The sequence below is a fragment of the Carcharhinus amblyrhynchos genome, chromosome 10, assembly GCF_965287045.1.
Source record: "Carcharhinus amblyrhynchos chromosome 10, sCarAmb.v2.hapA, whole genome shotgun sequence".
NCBI lineage: Eukaryota > Metazoa > Chordata > Chondrichthyes > Carcharhiniformes > Carcharhinidae > Carcharhinus > Carcharhinus amblyrhynchos.
The window spans coordinates 68,009,720-68,033,459 of record NC_137333.1 but is presented as its reverse complement, the minus strand read 5'-3'; the positions used below and the strand labels follow the sequence as shown (position 1 = coordinate 68,033,459).

At 41.5% G+C, this 23,740-nt stretch overlaps 1 protein-coding gene across 7 annotated transcripts in view; it reads right to left on the bottom strand.

The window, feature by feature from the left end:
• atm (ATM serine/threonine kinase) overlaps window positions 1–23,740 on the bottom strand; it is a 140,347-nt gene that overhangs the window by 104,736 nt on the left and 11,871 nt on the right. For all 7 annotated transcript variants that reach the window (XR_013888049.1, XM_080197258.1, XM_080197256.1 and 4 more), the window contains exons 5-13: window positions 19,899–20,063; window positions 18,213–18,378; window positions 13,318–13,556; window positions 11,726–11,895; window positions 11,297–11,466; window positions 10,003–10,374; window positions 8,858–9,055; window positions 1,336–1,434; window positions 64–295 (exon numbers count right to left, since the gene is read on the bottom strand). Coding sequence is in view for 6 of the 7 variants with exons in the window: in XM_080197258.1 (XP_080053384.1) it covers window positions 64–295; window positions 1,336–1,434; window positions 8,858–9,055; window positions 10,003–10,374; window positions 11,297–11,466; window positions 11,726–11,895; window positions 13,318–13,556; window positions 18,213–18,378; window positions 19,899–20,063 (1,811 nt within the window). In the remaining variant the exon portion in view is untranslated. The remainder of the gene's footprint in view (window positions 1–63; window positions 296–1,335; window positions 1,435–8,857; window positions 9,056–10,002; window positions 10,375–11,296; window positions 11,467–11,725; window positions 11,896–13,317; window positions 13,557–18,212; window positions 18,379–19,898; window positions 20,064–23,740) is intronic.

Here is a 23,740-nt window from a genome sequence, read left to right as displayed (position 1 = left end):
GAATGGAAAGTTTGGGAAGAATATCTCCAGCACCAGTTATATTATATTACTGAATGCACTTACCACAGCAGAATGCAAACATTCCACCAATGCTAATAGATATTCCTCTAGTTTGTTTTTCAAAGCATGTTTGACACTTATTCTTGATGCCACAGGTTCCTTTCTTTTAACTGATACCACAGTGCTACTGTAGTTTGGAGTTTCATCAAATGTTGTCTGCAGGAAAAGGTGTTCGGCTTCTGTAAAGACTGTGCCACTTTTGTCCCCTTCAGCCAGGCTCTCTCCTGTTAGTGCACTTGGACAAGACAGAAACATTATCGCTATTTATTAAAGTGTGTGCAATGATAAGATTAAAATCATTGAAACTTTATGAGAGATATTAGTCTTCATTGGCATAACCATTAAATCCAGTAGGGTTGTCCTGCAGAAGAACTTACGCAACATTTTCTTCCCGATCTCATCCCCCTTCTTTCCACTCTCATTACCACAGATGCACTGTTTTGCAGATTCTGCGATTCATTTTCCTAAACAGATTTAGTTCTGCATTGGAATATGGACATCTCCAAAACAACATACACACTCTTTTCTCTCTCCTTACTTGGAAGTGGCTTCCTTATTTTGTGGTACTAATACCTTACATAAGTTGTTATTCTCCACATATTTTAAGTCCAGGCACTGAATGGGAGAATCACTGCTGAACTGGATCCTGTTCTCAGGAAGATACAGGTGCTGGAACTCTCCATGAGCTGGAGATTTACCTAATGAAGTTTAGCTGGCCTAGGCCACTCTGGCAAGCATTTGTGTTCCTGAATGATTCACAGATCTTGTTAGCATTTATTTTGTTTGATGTAATTTAGAAAGCCTAGGCTTTCTTTCTCACAAGGGAAAAAGGCATTAGTCTCTCAATCTCCTTTCTGACATCACGACACACTTCATCACTCTTGTGACAGATCCAATCCCACTATTATTAACTTTAACTAGGAATCTAAAATTCATATATTCTATTCATAGCTGTAACAGGAATTAGCTTACATCTATTTAACGCTTCCTTCTTCCCCTCAGCATGAAACTATTGTGGCACAGCACATGCAATCGATATTAGTCAATGATGCCAAGGCATTTTAAAATCATTTATTTCAGTTTATTAACAGAGATCAAGGATCTTTCACTTACAAAAATGTACATCTGTAGTGCTTTAAATTGTTCTGAACTCAAGAAATTGCTTGGAATACAAGCTGTTGCATTATAAAGTTCATAGGTGAGGCAGGATTACAATTGGAATAGACACTTCAGCTCCTCAAAATGATCCTATCCGTATAACATTTATTCAGTTACCTGTCTGACGAAGGTAAGTGAAAGAAATCCACTCCTGCTCGGCAGTCCTTCAGCGTCAAAACCACCAAAATTTGAGAAACAAGCTGATTTTGAAAATCTCTATTAAAAAAATGTATAGTGAGATAAACAATATTTAGCACTGACAATCAAGGAATAGTGAATGAACAAAAGGCTATACATGTTGGAAATCTGAAATAAAACAAAAAATACTGGTACACATTGTAAGTCAGGCAGTATATGTGGAGAGAGAAAGAATTAATATTTCAGATCAACAACCTTTTCATCAAATCTCATGTACATTAATTTAGTAGCCTGACATTCAGAACAAACCAGAAATCCAGTTGTGAGCTATTTCTACTTAGACATTCCCTTAAAGCTCACTGTGACATTTGTCATTATTTTGCAGTTACTTTATTCAGTTCATACTGTCACAATTTTTTCCCATAAATTGCGAATTTGAAACCAGTGGTTCAGTGCCAGAAATACGAGTAACACAAATTGCCATTCCAAACACTAGGAATTGAGACAGAATCAGACAACACTGAAAGAGGCCATTCAGTCCATCGTGTCCGTGCCAGCACTTTGACAAGCTATCCAGTCAGCCCCATTCGGCTGCTCTTTCCACAAGTCCTTATAAATGTATCCACTTCCAATATATCCAATTCCTCTCTGAAAGTTACCATTACAAAAGGAGTCAAATAAAATCACAACATAAACTGCCTCAGAAGAAGCTCCATTGTTAAACATGATTAACTAATAGAAAGCAAAGAGTGGGGGTAAATGGGTGCTTTTCTGGTTGGCAATCAGTGAATAATGGTGTGCCTCAGGGATCAGTATTGGGACCACAATTGTTTACGATTTACATAAATGACTTGGAGTTGGGGACCAAGTGTAGTGTGTCAAAATTCGCAGATGACACTAAGATGGGCGGCAGAGCAAATTGTGCAGAGGATGCCGAAAGTCTGCAAAGGGATATAAATAGTCTAAGTAAGTGGGCAAGGGTCTGGCAGATGGAGTACAATGTTGGTAAATGTGAGATCATCATTTTGGTAGGAATAACAGCAAAATGGACCATTATTTAAATGGTGAAAAATTGCAGCATGTTGCCGTGCAGAGGGACTTGGGTGTCCTTGTGCAGGAATCTCAAGGAGTTGGTTTGCAGGTAATTAAGGCGGCAAATGGAATTTTGCCCTTTATTGCTAGAAGGATGGAGTTTAAAAACAGCGAGGTTACGTTGCAGCTGTATATGGTACTGTGTATAGTTTTGGTCTCCTGACTTGAGAAAGGATATACTGGCACTGGAGTGGGTGCAGAGGAGGTTTCAGAGTTGCAAGTGTTGGCTTATGAGGGGAGACTGAGTAGACTGGGGCTATACTCATTGGAATTCAGATGAATGAAGGGAGATCTTATAGAAACATATAAGACTATGAAGGGAATAGATAAGATAGAAGTAGGGAAGTTGTTTCCAATGGCAGGTGAAACTAGACGTAGGGGGCATAGCCTCAAAATAAGGGGAAGCAGATTTAGGACTGAGTTGAGGAGGAACTTCTTCACACAAAGGGTTGTGAATCTGTGGAATTCCCTGCCCAGTGAAGCAGTTGAGGCTACCTCATTGAATGTTTTTAAGGGAAGGATAGATACATTTTTGAACAGTAAAGGTACTAAGGGTTATGGTGAGTGGATGGGTAAGTGGAGCTGAGTCCACGAAAAGATCAGCCATGACCTTATTGATTGGCAGAGCAGGCTCGAGAGGTCAGGTGGCCTACTCCTAATTCTTATGTTCTTATTATGATATTTTGTGGGAAGATCAGACTGCACACTCAAATTTGGAGTATTTTGGTCTACTTCTACTGCTAGAGGAAGGGAGGCCAAGTTGGGAAAGAGAGAGAAAAATATGTAGACTTAAATAGAAAAGTAAAAAGAGACAGTGAAGAGAAGGGAACATATCTAAGACCTGACTGTTCTAATTCGGTCCTGGTTAGCCTACTACATCCCATCTTTTGCAAGCCTGAGATTATCCAAAACTTTGCTTCTTGTGTCCTTCCTGTTCACTGATCATCCCTATCCACAGAGATCTGCAGTCTCCCAGTTAAGAACATAAGAACATAAGAAATAGGAGCAGGAGTAGGCCATCTAGCCCTTCGAGCCTGCCCCGCCATTCAATAAGATCATGGCTGATCTGTCGTGGCTCAGTTCCACTTTCCTGCCCTCTCCCCATAACCCTTAATCCCCTCTCTTATCAAAAACCCATCAACCCGCGTCTTAAAAATATTTAGCGAGGCAGCCTCCACCACTTCAACGGGCAGAGAATTCCAGAGATTCACCACCCTTTGAGTGAAGAAGTTCCTCCTCAACTCCGTTCTAAACTGCCCCCCCTTTATCTTGAGGCTGTGCCCCCTAGTCCTACTGTCCTTTCTGAGCGGGAAGAGTCTCTCCACCTCTATCCTATCCATTCCATTCATCATCTTATACATCTCAATGAGATCTCCCCTCATTCTTCTAAACTCTAACGAGTACAAGCCTAGTTTATTCAGCCTCTCCTCGTAGCTCAACCCCCTCAACTCCAGTATCAGCCTAGTAAACCTCCTCTGCACTCCCTCCAAGGCCAAAATATCTTTGCGCAGGTGCGGCGCCCAAAACTGCACACAGTACTCCAGCTGCGGCCTCACCAATGCCCTATACAGCTGCAGCAAGACCTCCCTACTTTTATATTCAATCCCCCTCGCTATGAAGGCCAGCATCCCATTCGCCTTCCTGACCACCTGCTGCACCTGCAAGCTGGGTTTTTGCGACTCATGCACAAGGACCCCGAGGTCCCTCTGCACCGTCGCCTGCTGCAGTTTTTCGCCACGTAAGTAATAGTCCTTCCTACCATTATTCCTACCAAAGTGGACCACCTCACACTTGCCAACATTAAATTCCATTTGCCATTTCCTGGCCCATTCGCCCAGCCTATCTAGATCCTTCTGCAGACTCTCCACACCCTCCGCACAATTTGCCTTTCCCCCAATCTTGGTGTCATCAGCAAATTTCGACACCCTGCACTCGGTTCCCTCCTCCAGATCATCTATATAAATGGTAAATAGCTGAGGCCCCAGCACCGACCCCTGGGGCACCCCACTAGTCACCAACCGCCAATCCGAATAGCACCCATTGACCCCCACTCTCTGCCTCCTATTTGACAACCAATCCTCTATCCACGCTAACACCCTACCCCCAACTCCATGTCCCCTGACCTTCTGCAATAACCTCTTGTGAGGTACCTTGTCAAACGCCTTCTGAAAATCCAGAAAGACCACATCCACCGGCTCTCCTCTATCCACTGCCCTAGACACATCCTCATAGAACTCCAGTAAATTTGTCAGACACGACTTCCCTTTAATGAAACCGTGTTGCGTCCGCCCTATCAAGCAATTCCCTTCAAGATGCCTCGCAATTTCCTCCTTAATGACGGATTCTAACATTTTACCTACCACAGACGTTAAACTAACCGGCCTATAATTCCCCGCCTTTTGCCTGGCACCCTTCTTAAACAACGGCGTAACATTAGCCGTTTTCCAATCTTCCGGCACTTCCCCGGAATCCAGCGACGTCTGGAAAATAACCACCAAGGCATCCACTATCACCTCCGCCATTTCTTTCAGAACCCTCGGATGCATTCCATCCGGTCCTGGGGACTTGTCCACAATCAGCCCCTCCAGTTTGTCGAGCACCGCCTCTCTAGTAACAGTAATGTCATTAAGACCCTCCATTCCTACCACCTTTCCATCTCTAACACCCGGCAAATTATTCACGTCCTCCTCCGTGAAGACAGAAACAAAAAAGTTATTCAAGACCTTAGCCATATCCCCATCCCCTACCACTAGCTCCCCTTTCTCATCCTCTAAAGGACCAACGTTCACCCTAGCCAGCCTCTTCCTTTTTATATATTTATAAAAACTCTTGCTATCCTTTTTTATATTAAGTGCTAGCCCAGCCTCATAGCTTCTCCTACCCTCCTTTATCAACTTCTTTGTCAATCTTTGTTGACATTTAAACCTTTCCCAATCCTCTTCTCGCCCACTGCTCTTAGCTACTCTAAATTCCTCCGCTTTTAATTTAACACTTTCCTTCACCTCCTTCGTTATCCACGGCTTATTACCTCTCTTCCTACTGTCCTTTTTAACCATCGGAATAAATTTCTGCTGAGCACCAAGAAAGATCTCCTTAAAGATCCTCCACTGCTCCTCAGCAGACCTACCTTCCAACGCACTCCCCCAGTCCACATTTGCCAATTCTTCTCTCATCCTACCATACTCCCCTCTATTCAAACAAAGGACGCGTGTCCGGGAACCCACTTTCTCCTCCTCCATCTGCACCAGAAACTCCACCATACAATGATCACTCTCTCCAAGAGGATCCTTTGCCGTAACGCCACCAACCATACTCACGCCCCCTACTCCCTCTATTATTGGGACATCCTCGGCCTCTTCCCTTACCTGTACCCTATCCTTAACTTTAGACCTCGTAACGTCACCTACCCTCGCACCCTCCCCCCCCCAAATAGTTTAAAGCCCTGTCTACAGTCCTCTTTACGCGATTCGCCAGCACTCTGGTCCCAGCACGGTTCAGACCAACCCCATCCCGCCCGAACAGGTCCCACCTACCCCAATACTGGTGCCAATGCCCCATAAATTCAAATCCATTCCTCCCACACCAATCCCTGAGCCACCCTTTCACTTCCTTAATCCTGTCAACCCTACGCCCGTCTGCACTCGGTTCAGGCAGTAGCCCAGAGATGACCACCTTGTCGGTTCTACTTTTTAATTCCATTCCCAGCTTCTCATACTCCCTCCCCAGATCCTCAGTCCGCACTTTGCCTACGTCGCCGGCACCCACATGTACCACAACGACCGGATTCTCACCCTCCCACTCCAGGTTCCTCTGCAGCCCAGCTGCGACATCCTGTACCCGAGCACTAGGGTGACAACACACCCTTCTGTGCACTTTGTCATTGTGACAAAGGACAGTGTCAGTACCCTTCACCCCACTATCCCCAGTCACTACTACGTTCCTTTTCCCCTTCTCTTTGCCTATGCCCTGCTGCATCACTGTACCGTGTGCAGTTTGCTCACCAACCTCACCTGCCTCGTCCTCTTCCAGACTGGAAGCAAGAACCTCAAACCTGTTATGCAGATTAAGAGGCTGAGGCCTCCGCTCCTCACCCCCCTTCCTCCTCCCAGCAGCCCCCTCTTGTCCCTGACCCTTAGAGTTAGCCAGTCTAGGGGGGGTGGATGTCACTTGCACCCCATTGACAATGGCACCCTCTCTCCCCCTGATGAGCCTCAGTGTCTGTAGCTCAGAGGCCAGCTCATCCACCTTGAGCTGGAGCTCCTCCAGCAACCTGCACTTACTACAGACATGGTCACTGGGAAGGACCCTGGGGTCCACCAGTTCCCACATCATACAGAAACCACACATCACATGCCCCTCCATTATTCACTGTAGTAGTTTTGAAAAAAAATTTTTTTTTTCCCTTGTTTTTTCAAACAAACTCACCTGGCCTTTTTTCACTCAAGCCCTTTTTGATATTAAGCCCTATTAGCTCACTCTGCTTCCCTCTCACTCCGCTGCCCGCTGTCTACACCAGGCCTCCTTTTAAACCTGGCGCTGATTTAAAGCTGGCTGGTCCACAACTCCCTTCTAACCACTCCCTCAGAATTCTTAAAGCAGTAAATACAATAAATGCTTTAAACAGTTCTACAAAGAAGAAAGTGCTTTAAACTTATTTTAAACAGGTTTTTAACAGGTAAAATCTTAGCTCTCTCTCTGCTCCTTCACTCGTCTGCTCCAGCAAAGTATCATCTCAACTTTAAAATTTGCATCTTGGCAGGGATTTTCCAGCCTTGTCATGGTGAAACCCACTGCAGGAGTTTTGGCAGTCCAGCCAAAAGTCTACTGACTTTTGGTGGGACTCAGATGATCATGGCAGCAGGTAGGGCTGGAAAATTATGCCCTTTGTTTTCAAACATCTCCATGGTTCATGCTTCTCTACCTGTGCAATTCACCCAACCTCACTATTCTCCGAGATAAAGTAAATTTATTAATCACAAATAGGTTTACATTAACATTGCAATGAATTTACTGTGAAAACCCCCTAGTCGTCACAGTCTGGTGTCTGTTTGGGTAAGCAGAGGAAGAATTTAGCATGGCCAATGCACTTAACCAGCACATCTTTCTAACAGAGAGGAAACCACAGCACCTGGAGGAAACCCACGCAGACATGGGGAGAATGTGCAGACTCCACATAGACAGTGACCCATGCCAGGAATTGAACCCAGGTCCCTGGTGCTGTGAGACAGCTGTGCTAACTACTGTGTCACTGTGCTACCCAGATATCGGCAAAAGATATCTGCATTCCTATAATTCTGGCCTTTTCAGCATCCTTGATTGTAACTGCTCTACCATAGGTTGCCATATCTTCAGCTGCCCCGGCCCTAGGCTCAGGAATAACCACCTGTCTTTTTTCCTTTAAGGTGCTCGTTAAAGTCTTCTTTAAACAAGCTTTTGGCCACCTGCCCTATTTGGATCAATGTGGAAATTTTTATTCATAACCCTCGTGAAATACTTTTGGACATTTTGTTGTGTTGAGGTACTATATAAAAACAAATGGCTGTTATTGAGAAAAGTAACAAGACACATTGATAACTTGAGTTAGAGGGAACAGGAAAGCTGTGTCCGTTCAAAAAAATTTGAGGAATTATTGAATTAGCTTGTTTTAGGTTGTTGGGTTTGGCACTGCGTTTAGGCCATGAGCAAACATTGGCTTAAAAAAAATTAACTTTGTTTCAGAACTTTGAGACTTTGTTCAAGTAAAATGCGAACATTTAATTCATTCCAAAAGGCAGTAAATTCAGCTTTGCAAAGTAATTTTCCTTACATATAAACTAATAATTAGTTATAATAAAAACATCTTTATTGTGGTCAATTTGTGTTCAAAGATGTTATCATATTGAAATAGGGTGTTTATTTTTTACTCTTACTTTACTAACAACTAAATCAGCTATGGCCATCAGGGGTGGTACAGGGGTTAGCACTGCTGCCTCACAGCACCAGGGGCCCAGGTTCAATTCCGGACTCTGGTCACTGTGTGGAGTTTGCGCATTGTGTTTGCATGGATTTCCTTTGGTTGCTCTGGTTTCCTCTCACATTCCAAAAATGTGCAGGTTAGTCATACTAAATTGTCAGGGAATTAGCAGGGTAAATATGTGGGACTGCAGGAGTGAGGTCTGGGTGAGATTGTGGTCAGTGTGGACTTGATGGGCTGAATGGCCTCCTTCTGCACCATAGGGATTCTACGATTCTATGATTCGGCATAAAGCAAAGTTCAGTCTAATGTGTTAACTAGTTATTAAATAATTCCAGAAATTGTCATGCAGTCCAATTACACTCACAATCAAGTAATTTAGTCTGGAAAATTCAGTGTCCAATGCATGGTTCAACAGCATCTTGCAGTTCAAGTTTGTAATATTATTTGACCAACCTGCAGATAACGGATGGAAGCTCCACATTTTCCTCCATGTCCTCCTCCGCTCGATACCCCAATAACCATCTCATTATGGCTTCTCTGGGGGTCTGTGGCCTGTCACTCACAGTTATTAGGTACTGCTCAGCAAGACCATCCATGTGTTCTGGTAAAGTACATTTCACCAACGCTCGCAAGAGGCATTTAACTGCAGAACTTGAGATTAATTTTTCAACAATTAGATGTTAATTATTTTTAAAAATAAGAAGTCTCTTGTCGGAGCATGAGGAAATTGTCCATACTCCAAAATATCACACTCGTGAATATGAATTACTTAACTGCTATTAAAAGAACCATGCCAATTTACTCAGATACATATAAGTAGTAAAAACTACCAAACAACCAGTACACACTAAATCAGATTGTTATAAATCATTAACACCAACTGAACAGTTCAATTTTTTCTTATGCTTTCCTGAAGTTGCCTGTTTTTATTTCCTAATAGTTAGACTATATAAAGTCACCATAGTTCCAGATGACCAGAGGCTGCTCTCCCCTTTGAGGGAGCAAACAGACTGATGGTGGTTTAACCTGAGACCTCAGATGAGGGGCAAGGTTGAGAAGACGGGGCCTACGTGAATAACCTCAGCCGTTATGGGAACTGAACCTGGGTTATTAGCATTGCTCTGTGAACCAGCTGTCCAACCAAGCTAAACTGACCTCCGCATTTAGATTATATATGCACTTAAAACTACAAGTTATATAACAGAAAACAAAATTAAATAATTGTTCATCACCTGCTGGAAATGCAGTCAATATTTCTTGTATTTTGCTTCTTTTCTACAGCTTAATTTTATTTGCTGAGCCATCCCTTGGGATGTTTTTAACCTTTGTTCATTCACAAAGTAAGAGTGAGATTTTCCAGGCACATTCGCCTCAAGAATGAAAAATCCCACCCGAGTTCAATGGACCTTTGCATAGTCCGTGTCCCACATACTACAATTCCTGTGGTCTTATTATTTAACCTACAACTGGAGTGCAACATGGCCATCCCTCCTCATGAGGGAAAAACTGAGGTGTTGTATTGGGAATTAAAGACAAAAATTACACAAAATTTTGAGACAACGATCATTACCTAGAACATTTGGATGTGCGAGACTAACCTGGAAGGTTGAACTGTGGAGCATGAAAAGATCTTCCAGAAATCTTTATCTGGAAATGTCAAGTTTCCGTGAAGAATAGCTTCCAGCAGCTGAAAGCTTTCAACCTCAGTTTGTTGTGAACTGATGCTTCGAAGTGTGATGCCCCAGATCTTGGCCCAGAGCTTCTGAAGGTCTAATCTCTGTGCAGTATTCAGGGTCGACTTCAGTTTCTGGCACACAGCAATCTCACTGAGGCAGCAAAGAACATAAGGAATTCTCTCCCCTCGTCTCTGCTGAGACAGGATCTGGTGCAATATGGTCAGAATGGGAACAAGTTCATTGGGGGGTACACTTGATGGATACTTTGCAACTAGAACTGTGGTGATTTGTAACCTAAGGAACAAAAGCAAAAGTCTGCCATCATTTACAATGCACTAATATTCCCCAAAATTTAAAGTATTAACAAATGCCAACATCTACTTTGAACTGAACTTTAAATTAAAATAAACTCTATACAGTATTTCATGTGCCCAATTAGAAGCTATTAATGGGATATGTTTTATAATGACTAGATTCACTTCTGCAGCTCTTGGGTAAGAAAAATGGAAATTGGTGCAGCCTTTTAAACACAATGTATTACATATGATCGAAATATCTTTCACCTCCTCTAACTTTGGTTTTATTGCCAACCTCCTTCACTTCAATTTCTTCTGTGCTCAATCATTTGCTTCTCTTACTCACCTATTTGCATTTTTGTCTCAAGAGATTGCCTCTCACTTTTGGAGTTGTTGCTTGACCAGTGCAATAGGTGAGATAATCAAGCTGGTTAAGTCCCTCACTCAAACAGGAAGAGGAGAGTGGTGATAAGGAAGCAGGAGATAATACATATCAGATCAATGCTAGCTCACTTCTTTTCAACCTATCACAGGAAAATCTTTATCAAACAACTAAAACAGGGAAGGAAGAGAAGAAAGATTCTCTCAGTTAGGATAAATCTTTGTTAAGAGTTGAAAAGGCAAAAGGAGGAGGAAAATCTCGATACAGTACTACAGCGATGAGCAGCATTTCTATACTGCCATAGCTTAAAATATTCCAACCTCTGCAGTCTTTATTGACTTCAATAGGTCAAAATTGAATAAAAAATTTCCAACTCAACTTAGCCATCTTTATTGAACTTATAACAGAAACGTAGAATGATGCACTATTCCAATAAGGTGGACTGTGGATACGCATGAGAAAATGGAAAAAAATGTGCAGTTTAGAGCAATTACTAACAAAACCATTGGTACATTTCTAATTTTAAAAGCAAACATACCATGGTATTGTATCAAAATCATTCTTTGCTTTTTGCAGACCATCTCGCACTACTTCCCATCCTAATTCAACACGTCTACGCTTGCTCGGAGTTCCCTGATGAGAGTGGCTTTGTGGTGAATCAACATCTGTTACTGATGACACAAACACTTTGGTATCTTGACCAAACAACTGAAAACAAAGAAACAAAATAAATAAGCTCCATCAAAAGAGCTCTTATGGTATAATTGTTATTTGCTTCCTTCAACATATGTTTCAAAATCTAAACTACAATTTGTTGTGAAAATGCACAAATATTCAACATATGATCAGAGATCAACTGAACCCATTATCATTAACCAAACCAACACCTCTCCTCCCAAGTTGGAAGTCAAATACATTAGGGAGATGTGAGGAATCCAAACCCGTCAGGTTTTCATTTTTACTTTACCTGATGGCAGATATCAGCAGCCAGATCAACAAGGTTATCCTTGACAGCAACATGGCGCATTCCTGCGGAGTACTTTCCCCTGCTTCCTATCTGGCTCACTTCGCTGACAATTGTTTCGTACAGACTATAAAGCAGACTCTGCCATTTCAACCAGTCATTTGCAAAAGCACCTATGGCACACAACATAAAATTACATTCAAAAGAGTTCAAACATTGCACACATGTTAAAAAACAAACAATATTCAGAAGAATCTTGGAGAAAATTTAGAATAGCTTCTGCATTAGATATCAGTTTGCATTATTTCTCTGCACTCCACAAAATCAGACTTACTGTATATGGACATAACTCCCCATTTGTTTGAGACTATAACATAGACATATATTAATTGGCCCTTAGCCAATGAAATAGAAGTGCATATATCTTACCTTGCAGAGACTGCTCACAAGAAACCATAATCAACCACGTATTGTTATTAGTAATGAAGAATATAAATCAATAATCCAATAGCGAAAAAGTATTTTTCCTTACACCGTCTGTAAATTGTGCTCAGGATAAAGCAGCCTGCTTGATTGACAGTCCTTACAGAAAAATTCAGTCCCTCCACCACCAACAAATAATGGCAGCAGTGTTTAAAATTTCAGCTTTATTCTAGAGTCGGTGTGTCTGGAAGACATTTAGCTCAAGGGTCGTAAAACGGTTGCACGATAATATGGCTAATGTGCAGAGCTAGATCTGAAGGAGGGAAAAACTAAGCAGCTGCTGGTGAAGGTTTGCTAAAGTCAGAGGCACATGAAGGCTATTCCTGAGAATCACCCTCTCTCTACAAAATCTCTCACTGAAAGTTTCAAGATTGTTAACACAATTTATAGCAAGTATGCCTGGGTTTGCTAACTATATTTATTTGAAAATGGTTTTGATCTATGCATGAATTTGGAAATGGAACAGTCATAAGCTATAAAGTTGCTTCCTTTCGTTTTTGAAGATGTTCAACTTTTAATGGTTGAGTTGCTTCATTTATTAGAGTTATATTTAAACTATGTTATTAAAGAAAATTTGTTTTACCATAAAAGATCCATACTTTGTCAGTGGAATCACTCCTGCAGAGAGACATCTTACCCTCACATTTATGCCAAAAAGAAAAGTTGGGGTCTAATCTGGCTTCACTATATATCTTGGGGTTCTGGTCCGGTACCCCAGCAAATCTACAGTATGCACTGCAGGAGTTCACCATGGCTCCTGAGGCAGCACTTTCCAAATCCATGATCATTACCATCTAAAAGGGCAAGGTCAGCAGACACATGGGGATACCACCACTTGGGAGTTCCCCTCCAAGTCATTCACCATTCTGACTTGGAAATATATTGCTGTTCCTTCAAAGTTGTTGGGTCAAAAGCTGGAACTCCTTCCCTAACAGCACTGTGGGACTGCAGCAGTTTAAGAAAGCAGCTTACCACCACCTCCTCATGTGCAATTAGGGATGGACAATAAGTGCCTAGACAGCAATGCCCACAGTCTGTAAATGAATTTTAAAAACAAAATACATAGCCAAAAGATTATATAACATAAAACAGCCATCAATCTACCCCTGTACCTTTTTCCTGAGTTTTGGCCCCTTTTGGGTGGTGGGCTCGAAGCTGTAATTGAAAAAATTCAATGATTTCTTCCTTTAGGGAATCCTGGGGACGCTTCTGAGTCCAAATGCATAGAAGTGTTGGAAAGATCTCTTCCCCCAGTTTACACACACGAATACGACAATTCATTACACATGCGTTGAGAAAGACATTCAGAGCTGACATGATGTGTTCAATAACAGCAAAGACATTTTCCTGTCTGCATTAGAAATATGAATGAAAACAATTAAACATTCTTAAAGCTACCTTCACATTCAGTCACTGAAAAATCTTTATGGAAATGGCTAGTGATTTTGGCTGATTGACACTACAGTGAATCATATCAGTGTTACATATTTAAGAGGCTGCATGATTGCTTTAAGAGCTGATCACATAATTTGAGGTAACGTCAGTAGGGTGTTTTGCAGGTTCCTGCTTTTGGTTTCACTTTGTACTCAGTGCAGACAGCAGCTCCTAGAATAAATCTGTTGTCAATTTGAATCTTGTGCAAACCATGTTTTTTTCTTTTTGTTTAAAACCCACAACGTCTAACATAGTTAGGACATTTCAAAAAGAAAATTGGCAATGAGTCGGAATTTTGTTCCATTGAGAAAACAAAAAACATTGTGGGTTCTCACACTTTGGATATTAGAAGGCTGGGGAAAACTGACAACAGGATTCAAGATTAAAGTGCCAGTGCAGGAAGATGAAGAAAGAAAAAAGCTCTCAGTGTGATTTTAAAATAAGGGTTTTGTCTGATCAGAGAAGGGTGTAAATCCAGGCAGTATCTGGCATATTTGAAAAGAAAGAATGCTTTGTTGTGTGGCTTGGGTCATTTGAAAAAAAAATTTTAAAAAATCAACAGTTTCCAGGGTAAAAGATAAGTACTTGGAAGACAGTAAAAAATATACACATTGCGTAGTCTCGAATTGCTATTCCCTGCAGAAGAGAAATGGCGGCGGGTCAATTAAGATCCATGGGTCCCTTCAATGAAGAATCATGGAGTTCCTATGCTGAGCGCTTTCAGTATTCCGTACAAGCAAATAAAATTGAAAGCAAGTTGCCTTTACCAGCTTTTCTCTGTACAATAGGAAATAACACCTTCAATTTGCCCCAGAACTGGTGTATCCAACAAAGCCATGAAGTGAAACTCATGATGACTTGACAAGGATTGTTGAAGAGCATTACTCTCCAAAACCACTGATGATGGTGGAATGGCTCAGGTTCCAACAAAGGAATGAAGTGGAAGACAAAAGCATTGTTCAGACTATGACAACCTTAAAAAGGCTGGCACAACAGTGAGAGTTTGGAGAGTCATTAGAAGATTATCTTCACAATTATCTGATTTGTTGTCTCCAAAATGAGATTATCCAAATAAGATTGCTTACTGAACATGCTTTTACATTAAAGACAGCAGGAGAAATCAGAGTGTCAATGGAACTGGTTGCTTAAGAGGCTTCACAATGCAGGATTGACGATCCACAAGTTGGGAACTGCACACAGCAACAAGCATGTCACAGATGTGCCAAAATGGGCCATTCAGCAAAGAATATTCCAAAATTGAATTTGAGTACCTTTCAGAAAGAAAACAAGTTACGACTGTGAAGAGAATGTCTAGAGAAATGATGAAGAGCTCCAACTGAACTTCTAATTCATATAAGGTGAATCACATAGATTCTGGGTGATTGCGAAATTAAGCGGACAACCTATTAGAATGGAGGTTGAGTCTGGTGCTGCTGTATCTTTAATTCCTGAGACTACATACCAAAAGTTGAAACATCTTCCTTTAAAACCAACTGACACGATGGAAGAGATCATGCCGTTAAAAGGTTATGTCATGGTCTACACAGAGATTAGTGTAAAAACAGCTCAGCTGTCTCTCCATGTCGTCCGTGGTCATTTTCCAGCTCTACTGGGAGATCATGGTTGGAGAATATAAAGCTTTACTTGAGTGCGGTCAACAGATTGGTTGATGCCAAAACAGACCTATGGCATCTTCTGGATAAATACAAGAGTCTATTCAAAGGAACACTTGGCTCAATGAAGGGAGTTCAAGTAGAACGCAAGATAAAGCCTAATAGTGAACCAGAAAGTCTTAAAGCAAGAGCAATGCCATATGCAATTCGTTCCAAGGTCGAAGAAGAATAAGTATGACTTGTTAACACTGTTGTATTAGAGCCGGTTACAATGAGTGACTGGGCTACCCTCCTCCCCCCTCCGCTCCCATCGTATTCTTCATGAAACCAGAAAGCTCAGTTTGTAGTTGTGGTGATTTTAAAGCAACCATAAATCCAATGTTGTGTGCTGATCATTATCCGCTTCCTCTAATTGAAGATTCATTTGCTGTTTTATCAGCTGGGCAGGAATTCAGCAAGATTGATCTTTCACAAATGAATGTAGCAGCTGAATCTCAACCACCAATTACCATTGATACTCGTAAGTCTTTTTTGTCATTAAAGATTGCCTTTTGGAATAAAATTCATACCAGCCATATTCCAAAGATGATGGATCAGATTTTAAGTGGGCTCTCTGGTCAACAATGTTACCTGGATGATATTCTAATTACAGTCAGTGAACAGGAGAACTTGAATAATTTAGAAGAAAAATTGGAACATCATCAAGCACATGGCCTGTGTATCAAGAAAGAAAAGTGTGACTTTTTCCAGATGTCAGTCCAGTACTCAAGTCATCTTATTGACAGTAAAGGCTTACATAAAGCACCTAATATTCATCATTATTTACATGATTGTCATTTCACATTATTAACTGCTCATTGGCCCTTTACTATTTTTGAGCTGTATAAAGATATGCCATTATTAAATGCTAGCCAATTGCAAAGATGGTCACTGATCTTATCTGCACAGATCTCCGATATAAAATATCATCAGCGTGCCATGCTAATGCTGATCCATCATCACACTTACATTTACCTATTCAGGTGTCACCAACTAGTTTTGCTGATATTCTTTACTTTTTGCCAGTAGATCATTTGCCTGTGACAGCTTCAAGTACAGAATCATATCAGAAATGATCCCATAACGGATATGGTATTGAAAGGAATGATAGCCGGAATGCATCACACACATCTTGGATTTGAAATCATTTGTGTCAAGAAAGCTCAAGCCGATAGTCCAAGGTGGGTATTTATTGTGGGAGTGATCATTCCTCATCTGCACAGAAGAGTCCTTGAACAACTACATGAAGGACATCCTGATATTGTCCGGATGAAGGTATTAGCACATAGTTATTTTTGGTGGACGGGTCTGGATGCTCAGATTGAAGAAAAAGTGGGACAGTGTCAATCCTGTGCACAAATAAGGAATACACCACCATTGTTCTGTTTGAAAATTCATCAGTGGAGATTGAATGACTTTGTTGCCCAGAACCCGTCCTCTTTTCAGGGAAGGGGAGATTAGAAGAGCTAAAGCAGCCTTGACCTGTGGGATATAAATGCATTCTGGTGGTTTCCTGACAAGCTTGCACAGATGTATAGGAAGATCATCCAGTGGTCGTACATCAACTGCATGGTTCCAAAATGGCAACCCTGCCTGTTGATCAACCTAGATCCTCTGTGGGTCCCTTCATGACATACGGGTACAGTCCAACACACCCTGGACCTGTAGAAAACAGGGTTTAAATACAAAACCAGTAACAATTGTCTGCATCTGTTAGGAAGCTGAAGAAGTCAGCCACTATTGCAAAGGAGGTCCTCGTGGTGGCATGTATTTGTGATAAGCAGTCAACTGAAATATCCCACAGTAACCAGCAGCAGAACCCTGAAGGAAACCTGACGCGAAGAGGTTGTGGGCCATTGTCATTTTCAGTGCCGCTACTGGCAGGGCCTGTCAATGGATGGTTCTACGGGCCAAGTCATCATTCAGGAAGACACAGAGAGCAATCACCATCTCCCTGGACAGCCAAAGTCTCCTCCTGAACTGGCCCTCCAACATCTCCAGATAGGTGAGCCTGACATGGTACACATATTGCTCAGGTTAAATTCCTGTTCTTTCTCCTCCTCTGTGCTGGCTGCTGAGGTTGTGACTCTTGCTCCCTGGGTACCCTCCTTCATAGCATGCAAGGCTGCTGTTACAGTTGCTCCATCTGAATGGCTTTCAGGTGTGAGGGAGATTCATTCATGTCCAATGGCAGACTTCCTTTCTCAGAGTATAGATTATTCTAATGTGGCCGAATGGACAGAATTCTGCTGTATGAGTTCGTGCGCCCTCCCCAGGACTTTCCTTGAAGTCTTTCTGGTCAAGATACAGTCAATGTTTCCTTACTTGCTAACGTTTTCAAAACTTCCTGCCGAGGGGCCTCCTTTGTGTTCCTGACTGCACTGAGTTGGCATTGTTCATGCTTCCAAATTTGCAACAACTCCATAAAATGCTGAATGACTGCTTCAGCAGCCTCCATTATGGTGTGCCTGACATGCTTTATATCGCTACCCATCCCTTGTCCCGTTGGAAGTGGCCATGTCTGAAATGTGTGTCGGAATTTCAGATGCGGGACCCACCCACCTCTCTTTGTGCCTACCCAATGTATCAACCCCCCCCTGTCCAGATGGGAAAATACAGCCCTAGTAACTTAGTGAGAAAAACATGAAGGTTGGGGAAAAGAAAATTAGACAGCATTTCAAATGATTTATGGGAACACAGTAACAAAGCAAGGGACACAATCTTGGCACAAAGCAACAGCGACTGTATGCTCCGCACTTTATATCCTGCACTGTATGGATTTTGTTTCATTCTTATATTCCATGTTTACTAGTAAATATTCTAATCATAGCATTACCTATAAGATTAATAGACATTGCTGGTAATTATGATTTACCGATTAAACACATAACTAAAGAAATTTATACGCAAAAGTCCTCTACCTTGCATTCAGCATTGCTTTTGCAAAGAACTCAAACAGTTTGGAGGTCAGTCCTTCAGACTGGAAACAGCAGCCTTTGATAAGTGTGTGAATTATTCTGGCCACAAGAACCCGGTTTGTATCATTAGATGGTTTCAGGTACATCTTGAAGTACAAGCTTGTTAAATCTAAAGCCAGATGGAGACAGTTCATCAGCCACTAATTACTTCAAACATTTTAAACCTGTAGAATGGCAGATTTGGTTCCAACCATGATTCAAAACTATAGTTTTTTTAAAAAAGATGATAAAAACTTCCATGAGGAAGTTTCAGGTACTTTCAAGTCTCCAGACTATTCTCCTCTGCTCAGATGCTCTGGAAAAATGATTCATTCCACTGGGCATAGGTGGAGATTTGACACTAGCTAATTTTTAGAATTAGTATTCTAAAGAAATAAACCTGGCTAATAACATATCTATAAAAATGAAATGTAACCCATGCAAACTCTGTTACACTCTATTCCTTAGACGTCTGAGATGATAAGCAAATATTTCACCAATCAGTAACAGGATAATTCAATGCAATGAATGTCCTAACTTGGGTTCACATTCAAACATGACACATAACCACTGCTAAATAGATTATTGGACCAATATTAAAATTAAGAAACTGCGTGACATGGTACATTCAACATGAGCCTTTTCACCTCCTCAGTCTAGTTTCAAATCCAATCCTGACAAGAGAAAAGTCTCTTCTATCTGGGTCCAGTAGCGAAATCCAGTTACAAAGAACAATACAGCAAAGGAACATGCCCTTCGACCCACCAAGCTGCACCAATATGCAGTTTCTATCCCTCTGTTTGGCTCCCATTCATGTGTCTATCAAGATATGCCTTGAATGTTGCTACCTTTACTGGCACTGCATTCCAGGCACTCATTACCCTCTGTGTGAAAAACTTTCCCTGCACATCTGCACTAAACTTATACCCTCTCACCTTAAACCTGTGTCCTCTTGCAGTTGACCTTTCCACCCTGGGAAAAGGCATCTAACTATCCACCTGTTTCTATGTATCTCATAATTTTGTAGACTGTCAGGTCGCCTCTGTCTTTCCAGTGAAAACAACGCAATTTTATCCAACCTCTCTGCATACTTAAAACCCTTGGAACCAGGCAACAACCTGTTAAACCTTCTGTGCAGCTTCTCCAATGTATCCACCTCCTTCTGGTAGTGTGGTGACCAGAACTGCACTCAATATTCAAAATGTGGCCTAACTAAAGTTTTTATACAGCTGTAATATAACTCAATGGCCTAGCTGATGAAGGCAAGTATGCTGTATGCCTTCTTGACCACCTTAACTACCTGTGAATGTACATCTCTAAGCACAAATCTGATACTACTTGGGAAGTTGACTCAGAGGCCATGAGTAGACTACTTGAGAAATTGGAAAAGAATGAATCACACTTGAGAATGAGAAAGAGGTACATTGTTAGAACAGGGTAGAAGGTTCACCTAGCTGAGCTTCACCAGACCTGGGAGTTTTCATGCCAGTCACCTGAAATAAGAGAAGCTCAGGGCTAGTTTTGCTGAACATAAAAAAAAAACTCTTCAACGTGACTGTGGATTTCGCACCACATACCTTTACAAAAGCACTTTCATATGTCATTGAAAAACATCCAATTATTGTAAACATTTAGTGCAAATAAAAATACCTGACCACTGTTGTTGGGAAATGTCACACCAGTACTTCCTAACTGAGAGAATATCCTTTAGCAGAATGCTGCTGTAGTCAGTTCCATAGGCTGCACAGCTAAATCTATTCTGCAGAGTATCCATGATGTGCTTCAGTAGATCCTGACATTTCAGACGTGGTCCCCCTAAACAAAACAATATTATCAATGAAACAATAATAAGCAAGTGAGCACTCATTGGCTGAGAATGTATAGTTAGCTATTGACAGGAATTGCTGCATGGTGTTTCTCTAAGAGACAATGGACACCACCCCCCTGACCTTCTGTTTCCAGGCAAGGTACTTCTAAAAGCATCCAGAGACTGACTACCATCTCCGATAAAGACAAAGGGACATAATAGCCATCTCATCTCAAAGAATCCTGAGTGTAATATCTAGATGGAATTGTGGATTCCATTTTCCTCTTAGAACAAAGAAGGGGTTCAAAGTTAGCTGAAAGAGCCATCCCAACGTCTGTCTTTGTGTGATCTGCAAGGATAAGCACTGTATACTTTTTCTCACTGAAGGTGTAATATAGTAACAGAAACAGCCAGCAGTGCCCTGACAAAATGGTCATTTTTTTTGCTGGTATATCTCAAATCCCTCTGACTGTGGAAGTCAGCCTAGCAGCAAAAGGATCACAGCTGGAAAAAAAACGCAGAATTTCTTTATGAAACTACAAATCACGGAAATTGAAAAATCAATTATTCGCCTGCAGAAGTCAATCCTACTAGAATGACATCCTAACACTCAGACACTTCATCAACCCCCGCAAGTCAAGGACTGTTCTGTATACATTTTTAAAATATTTACTTACTATTGGACTCCATTCTCACTTCTAATCTGTATGAATGTACATGCACGTGTTTTACCAATTTTCTCCTTACCTTTTTAGTCATTTAAACTCACTGTCTTTAACTCAAGAAAGCTGGTTAAATTAACTTTTTTTTATTGTAACTATTATATCTGGAAAAAGGTACCCAAGGAAAAGGGGGGGTTGAATTGACACTGAGCCAGTACATGCTTCTCCACCTGGGTTTGTAACAATTTTTACAACTTGGGTATTAAATTTTCAATGACTTTTAGGGAGCCTCACCTGGGATGTGACCGTAACAAAATAATTGTCCGGATACTGGGAAATAAGTTCAAGTTTACATGCCGACAGATTCTAGCACAGGCTCTCCCAGGTCCACTTCTGATGAACTGGGTTCCAGTGTCAGTCAGTTCCCTACAAATTGCAGTTCCACTGCAGCCTTCAATGAAGGCAAACATCCCAGCATTTGCCTAGATTGGAAGCACAGGATCCGGGCCACTGTAGTGATAAAGATTTAAGCAAGAATTCCGTGTTTAAAATGAAGACAGTGCTAATTTAATTGATTTGTGAAATCTTACTGAAGTACGTTGATATTTCTTATAACAAGCTGCCCATGAATGCTAACTGGATTGAATAATTGTGGCCTACAATGACTCTCATCAAGACTGACTATCAGTAAAGCAACAGAAGATGACAAAGGAATGGATTCTGAAGCATGTGCCACAAACTAGAATTTTTCTCTGGTGATATTAGGAATAAGGTCGCAGCTGAGAGGTGGTAAAATTGAACCATGCAGCATTTTTTTTTATTGGTACACAAATTTGAAATTCCATAGAAACATTTGGGTTCTGTTAATAAACAATAGAATATAATGCTTTCAAGTGACCATTGCCCCAAATGAAGAATAATATTATTTCCAACTTTGCAACTCAACTTATAGAATAAAGCATACATAAAGCAGCCGAGACTGTAGCTTTGTGAGATTAAGATGCCCTAGTTGATGAGAAGTTCCTGTTTTAAAAATTTCTTGACTTGGAAACGTTTAAAAAGAAATACACAAACAGGAGCTTAGAGTATGCTCCACTTGTTTGTGAAGCTTCTAAACCCCTCTGAAAGGTTGATATCATTCAAGACGAAGCAGCCTCCTTGATTGGTAACTTGGCCCTCCCCATGGTAAACAGCAACTCTCTCCACAACTGGCGCATTGTGGCAGCGGTGTGCACTAAGTACAAGCTGCAATGCAGAAACTCACCAGGGTTCATTTGACAGTACTTTACAAACCCATAACCTCTTGCTGGAAGAACAAAGTCAGCAGATGCACGGGAACACTGCCATCCAAATTTCCCTCCCAGTCATACACAAAGCTGACTTGGAACTATATCACCGCTCCTTCACTTTTGCTGGGTCAAGATCCTGGAACTTCTTTCCTAACAACACTATGGTCCATAACACATGGACAGCACTGGTTTAAGGCAGTGGCTCATCATTACCTTCTCAAGGGCAAATAGGAATGGATAATAAATGCTGCTCTTTGCAATGATGCCATATCTCATAAATGAGCCTATTCACCGTGCAGCAACACTTACTGAAAGTGGATGTTTGTAAACAGCAGGATCAAGCTCTGATGTGATGCCCACTGCACTCAACATTCAAAACCATGGTTCATATTTAAATAGTAGCATAGCGTTTTTAGAATCTTAGCAATTCATATGGTAGCAGAACAAGGAAGAGGAGGAGAGGAATGGTTATCAAAATAATTTTTGTTTATTGGAATCGGAGCCGACAACAACAAAAATTGTACCTAGAATTATGCCCAATGTCGATGTATAGTAGTTTGAATAAATTTTAAATGAATAACATTATTGTTTCATTTGTGGGTATGATGGACTCCAAGTACTGTCAATGTTTAATATTAAAAAAACGGGCCCTAGTGAATAACAAATCATGTGAAAGGTTGGAAATCAGATCATAGTCCTAATCCAGAATAAACTACAGCCCATAAACCTGCTCATTTCAAAGATCTGGCAATTTTAAGTACAACAGTGTAAAGTTGAAACAAAAGTTGCTAAAAAAAAACGTATAATTCAGAAATTCTTGTTTCAGAAGCAACCATGTCCTTCACTCTGATTAGTCAGCGCAGGAGAACTGGGTTAGCATTTTATGTCTTTTTTAAATGAAAGCGAACATAAGAACATAAACATAAGAAATAGGAGCAGGAGTAGGCCATCTAGCCCTTCGAGCCTGCCCCGCCATTCAATAAGATCATGGCTGATCCGAAGTGGCTCAGTTCCACATTCCCGCTTTCTCCCCATAACCCTTAATTCCCTTGCCTCCCAAAAACCCATCAACCCGCGTCTTAAATATATTTAGCGAGGTAGCCTCCACCACTTCAACGGGCAGAGAATTCCAGAGATTCACCACCCTTTGAGTGAAGAAGTTCCTCCTCAACTCCGTTCTAAACTGCCCCCCCCTTATCTTGAGGCTGTGCCCTCTAGTCCTGCTGTCCTTTCTGAGCAGGAAGAATCTGTCTACCTCTACCCTATCCACCCCCTTCATTATCTTATATGTCTCTATAAGATCCCCCCTCATCCTTCTAAACTCCAACGAGTACAAACCCAGTCTATTCAGCCTCTCTTCATCGTCCAACCCCCTCATCTCCGGTGTCAGCTTAGTGAACCCCGTCAGCAATCCCTCCAAGGCCAAAATATCCTTGTGCAAGTGCAGCGACCAAAACTGCATTCCTGCCAAAGTGGATAACCTCACACTTGCTAACATTGTACTCCATCTGCCAGGTCCTCGCCCACTCGCTTAGCCTATCTAGATCCCTCTGCACACTTTCCACACCCTCCGCACAATTTGCTTTTCCACTTATCTTCGTGTCATCAGCAAATTTCGACACTCTACACTCAGCCCCCTCCTCCAGGTCATCTATATAAATGGTAAATAGCTGAGGCCCCAGCACCGGTCCCTGGGGCACTCCACTAGTCACCAACCGCCAATCAGAATAGCAC